The sequence below is a fragment of the Pundamilia nyererei genome, unplaced genomic scaffold (genome assembly GCF_000239375.1).
Source record: "Pundamilia nyererei isolate P.nyererei 1_Seehausen unplaced genomic scaffold, PunNye1.0 scaffold00299, whole genome shotgun sequence".
Lineage (NCBI taxonomy): Eukaryota > Metazoa > Chordata > Actinopteri > Cichliformes > Cichlidae > Pundamilia > Pundamilia nyererei.
Window position 1 is genome coordinate 66,680 of NW_005187700.1, and position 4,217 is coordinate 70,896.

Here is a 4,217-nt window from a genome sequence, read left to right on the forward strand (position 1 = left end):
TAGCAATGTTATAAGTGGCTGAGTTTATGCTACTGACTATGGGTCTGAGTGGGACAGCTTCCTTGTGGATTTTAGGAAGTCCGTAAATGCAGGGTATGGCATCCCCTGGGTAAAGGCAGTGATATCTAAGGCGGTCAATAATTTTGTCCTTTTCAAAGTCTTGAAGACAAGCTATAACTTTATTTTTGTAGCTGCTTGTGGGGTCTTGCTTTAGGGCTTCGTAGGTATTGTTGTCACTGAGGAGAGTAGTGATCTTTGTGTGGTAATCTGTAGTGTAGTAATCTGTAGTGTCCACCATTTGACCTTAGAACTGAAGAAGCTTCTCGGATGAGAGGTGAAACGTCTTCAAGTAACTTAAAGAAGTCCAGATGCTTTTCTTTGCAAGCTCCTTTGACAATAAAGTTGATAATTTCTCTCGTGGAGAGTTTTAATGGATCTGACAGGTTTCCCGAAGTTGCTAAAGTTTCCTTAAATGTCGGTAGAGCTTGATCTGTCTTTTTCTGTCGATGCCCTTATAATGGTCAGACTGAGGTTTTAATGAGATGTTCATGAGGCTTTAAATCAGCACAGGAGCAATCAGGCAGCTCCTCCTCCTGACTGTCACATACAGAATGAAGTATCTGATATTTGTATGTCCTTTAAAATTCTTTGGTGGTCGATGGTGAACAGGATTTTTTTTTATTCAGGGATAAGTAGGTGACAGCTACCTAGAATTATATATTTTTAAAAATATTATATCTCATGTTATTTCCCTTTCTTGTCTTCCTTTATGTCTTTTACCTGCATATAGGATTTAATAGCAGCTCTGACAGGAGGAAATGAACGATCAGTTTAATGTCAAACTAAAGTTACAGCCTCCACACACAGACGGAGAGTTAATAAAAGTGAAGGAGAGTGTGATGGAGGAGAGGCATAGGTGACCTTTATGTGGAGCTGAATAATGAATCAACAGATGGGCAGAAGAAGAGCCGAGCAGTTTAATGTGTCGGCTTGTATGTGAACTGAAATCCAGCCAATTATCAGCAACAATCACGAACAGCAAAGCTCACAGCAGCAATTCTGCAACAACAAGAGTTGATCTTCATCCCATTTTCCTTTTTACGAACACATGCATTACTGATTCTCCCAAAGGTTCCTTTGACCGGACTTCTCAGCTGGAGCCATGGTCAAAGCTGCAGGATCCACAAACAGCTGATCCTGCTTTTCCCATAATCCAAACTGATAATGCCTCGCTTCAGTGCCAGCATCACAGTAAACATGTGACTCTGTTTTACAAGATCTGTTTACGGTTCAACCTGTCTGTCTGTAGTAAATACCAGGTGGTGGTGGAAGAGGAGCGCCCCCGCAGGCAGACCAGAGGCACTGCAGAGATTCTGCGCTGTTATCCAGTGCCCATTCACTTCCAGAACGCCACGCTGCTGGACTCCCAGTATTACTTCAGCGCTGAGCTTCCAATGAGCGAGCTGAGGGCGCCCATGCCCTTCTGTGTCGGTCAGTGACACATTCAGTCATTCACTCAGTCAATCAGTCAATTAGTTAGTCAGTCAATGGGTCTGTCAGTTATTGACTCAGTCAGTTGGCGAATCAGTCTGTGAGTCTCTTAATTAGTGAGTTAATAAACGAGTCAGTCAGTGATCCAGTCAATCATTCACTGAGTCAGTCTGTGAGTTCATCAGTGAGTCTGTTTACCTTTGTGTTTGTACAGGTGACAACAGGACCTACAGTGGTTACTGGAATGCTCCCCTCCTGCCTCATAAGAGTTATGGGATTTACTATCAGGCTGTCAGCACTGCCAATGGGGTGAGTTCACCTGTTTACAGGTAACACAACCAACACAGTGGAATTCAAATCATTTAAATCAGCTGGATCAGCTGTCATCGGCTCCTGTCTGCAGTCTACCATGGATATTCACGCAGATATCAATGGATCACTATGAGACTGAAGACTGAACCTGACTAAGTTGTTTTTATTGATTGATGCTAACTAAGTCGTGTTTTTGTTATAAGGTAACAATAAGGCAGAAGAAGAAAGTTTGAGAGAGACAGGAACTCCATAGTATGAATTCCCTGAGGCTTTCACACATTAACTAAAGACAGTATTTTAGTTGGTGTAGACTCACATCTTAGGAATGAACAAAGGGCATGCAGCACACATAAATTACATTTTTTTAAAAAAGGAAATGTATTCAAAACCAAGGTCGGTTGTAAGAGGGTCTGTGTTGGATGTAGAAGCCACGTCCGAAGCTCACTCTGACTCCTCTGTCTTTGTATATGCGTGTGTATATGTAAGCAAGTATCTCCAAAAACTTGATTCAGTTCATCCTGACGTAGCGTTTTGTGGGAGAAGCGTTTCATCATCATCCAGGTGACGTCTTCAGTCTCAGCTGACTGCAGGTTTCAATCTTATAAACAGCACATTTGCATAATGACTGAAACCAGCCCACTGAGGGAACAATGGGCTGGGAGGTCAGTTCCTTAATCTTAATTATGCAAATTCTCATCATCATTGATCAACAACCACTGATCAATGTCCATGAGTCCCATTCACAGAGAGTTGGGGAATGGCTGCAATCACAGCATTGTAAGATGGTGACAGATGTACCCTTAGGCCACTCCTCCATTCAGAGATGGTCTTTCCCTTTTCACGTAAATGGCCTCCTGGATCTGCTGGAGCTTTCTTTAGGAGCCTTTCCAGCTTTGACAAAAGTCCAGCTGGGATAACCACATTTACTCAGGGCCTTCTTGATGTTCTTCTGCCTCCCTGGCTGCTGTGTCAGTGGGGATGGTGTTCGCTCTGTGTTGTAGCGTCCTGATGACACCCAGTTTGTGCTCCAGTGGATGATGAGAGTCCATTGATCAGTGGGTTTTGGTCAGTGGTTGTTGATCAATGGTCATGAGAATTTGCATAATTATGATTAAGGAACTGACCTCCCAGCCCATTGTTCCTTCAGTGGGCTGGTTTCAGTCATTATGCAAATGTACTGTTTATAAGATTGAAACCTGCAGTCAGCTGAGACTGAAGACGTCACCTGGATGATGACGAAACTTTTCTCCCACAAAACTCTACGTCAGGATGAACAGAATCAACTTTTGGAAATTTACTTACCTGGATGATTGAGCCTGCATCAAGATGTAAGCATGTAAGCAAACTGCAGATAGTCAGATTAACAGCAACATTATTTTGTCTTTATCTGCCATTGTAGAAATTCATTTCATGTAAACAATAAAGTGGCACACTGTGTGATAATCTCCACCCTGATAGGACTTTTTTAAACATGTGTTTTCAGTGACCCAAAAGCTCCTGAACCTGACCGAGTCATTTTTAGTACCTGTTGTTTTTGTGCCTGAAACAAAGTTTCTCTGAGACTGCGGTAAAAACAGACTGCCAGGCAGCTTTGAACCTTCATCTTTGGTTTCTGTATGAGTTTGTGGTGGATTATTCTGAATACCAGATGATGATGATGAAGATGACAATAATGTTGTCTTGAGGAAGAGAATTCACTTTAAATCCATACTAATATTTTACTTGTGTTAGCTCAGGTGTTTACCTAAGCATTCCGGGGTTAAACCAGTTGTGCACAGAGTGTTTATCAGAGAGCAAACACTCTGGCTTTTATTTTAAAAAGTGGCAGGTGTCAAGATATCCAATCACAGCGTGCAGCCGAGCCCAACGGCGGCGTGCGACAGAGCAACGCTTCCCCTTTTAACAAAGGTTCCACATGATTCTGCTCTGTTCTGTCAATTTGAACACTTTCTCTGTTCTTCCTGTCTTCCTGTCATAAAACCAGATGAGTGAGACCGAGACCACACACACACACACACACACACACACACACACACACACACACACACACACACACACACACACACACACACACAGCTGTTTAATAGGGGTGCAGAAAGTTTCAGCAGCCTGACCAGTGACACTAATAGGCTACAGTGTGTGTGCCTGTGTGTGTGTGTGTGTCCCTGTGTGTGTGTGTGTATGCCATATATGTGTGTAATGAAAAGACAAATTTGAACAGTTACACACACATATTGTATTATGTTGGGTGTTAATTATTGATGCTGGGAGGTTTAATCTGTATGTGCGTGTCTGTGTGTTGAATAATGCAGCAGCTGTAGTGCTTTTTACTGTCGCCTCACTTTGCTCTGTGTGTGTGTGTGTGTGTGTGTGTGTGTGTGTGTGTGTGTGTGTGTGTGTGTGTGTGTGTGTGT

At 42.8% G+C, this 4,217-nt stretch overlaps 1 protein-coding gene across 1 annotated transcript in view; it reads left to right on the plus strand.

Moving 5' to 3' along the window:
* Positions 1-4,217, plus strand: part of LOC102197453 (receptor-type tyrosine-protein phosphatase mu-like) — a 116,467-nt gene that overhangs the window by 11,261 nt on the left and 100,989 nt on the right. The window contains exons 6-7 of the mRNA XM_013915412.1: positions 1,310-1,491; positions 1,706-1,800. Of these exons, the coding sequence (XP_013770866.1) occupies positions 1,310-1,491; positions 1,706-1,800 (277 nt within the window). The remainder of the gene's footprint in view (positions 1-1,309; positions 1,492-1,705; positions 1,801-4,217) is intronic.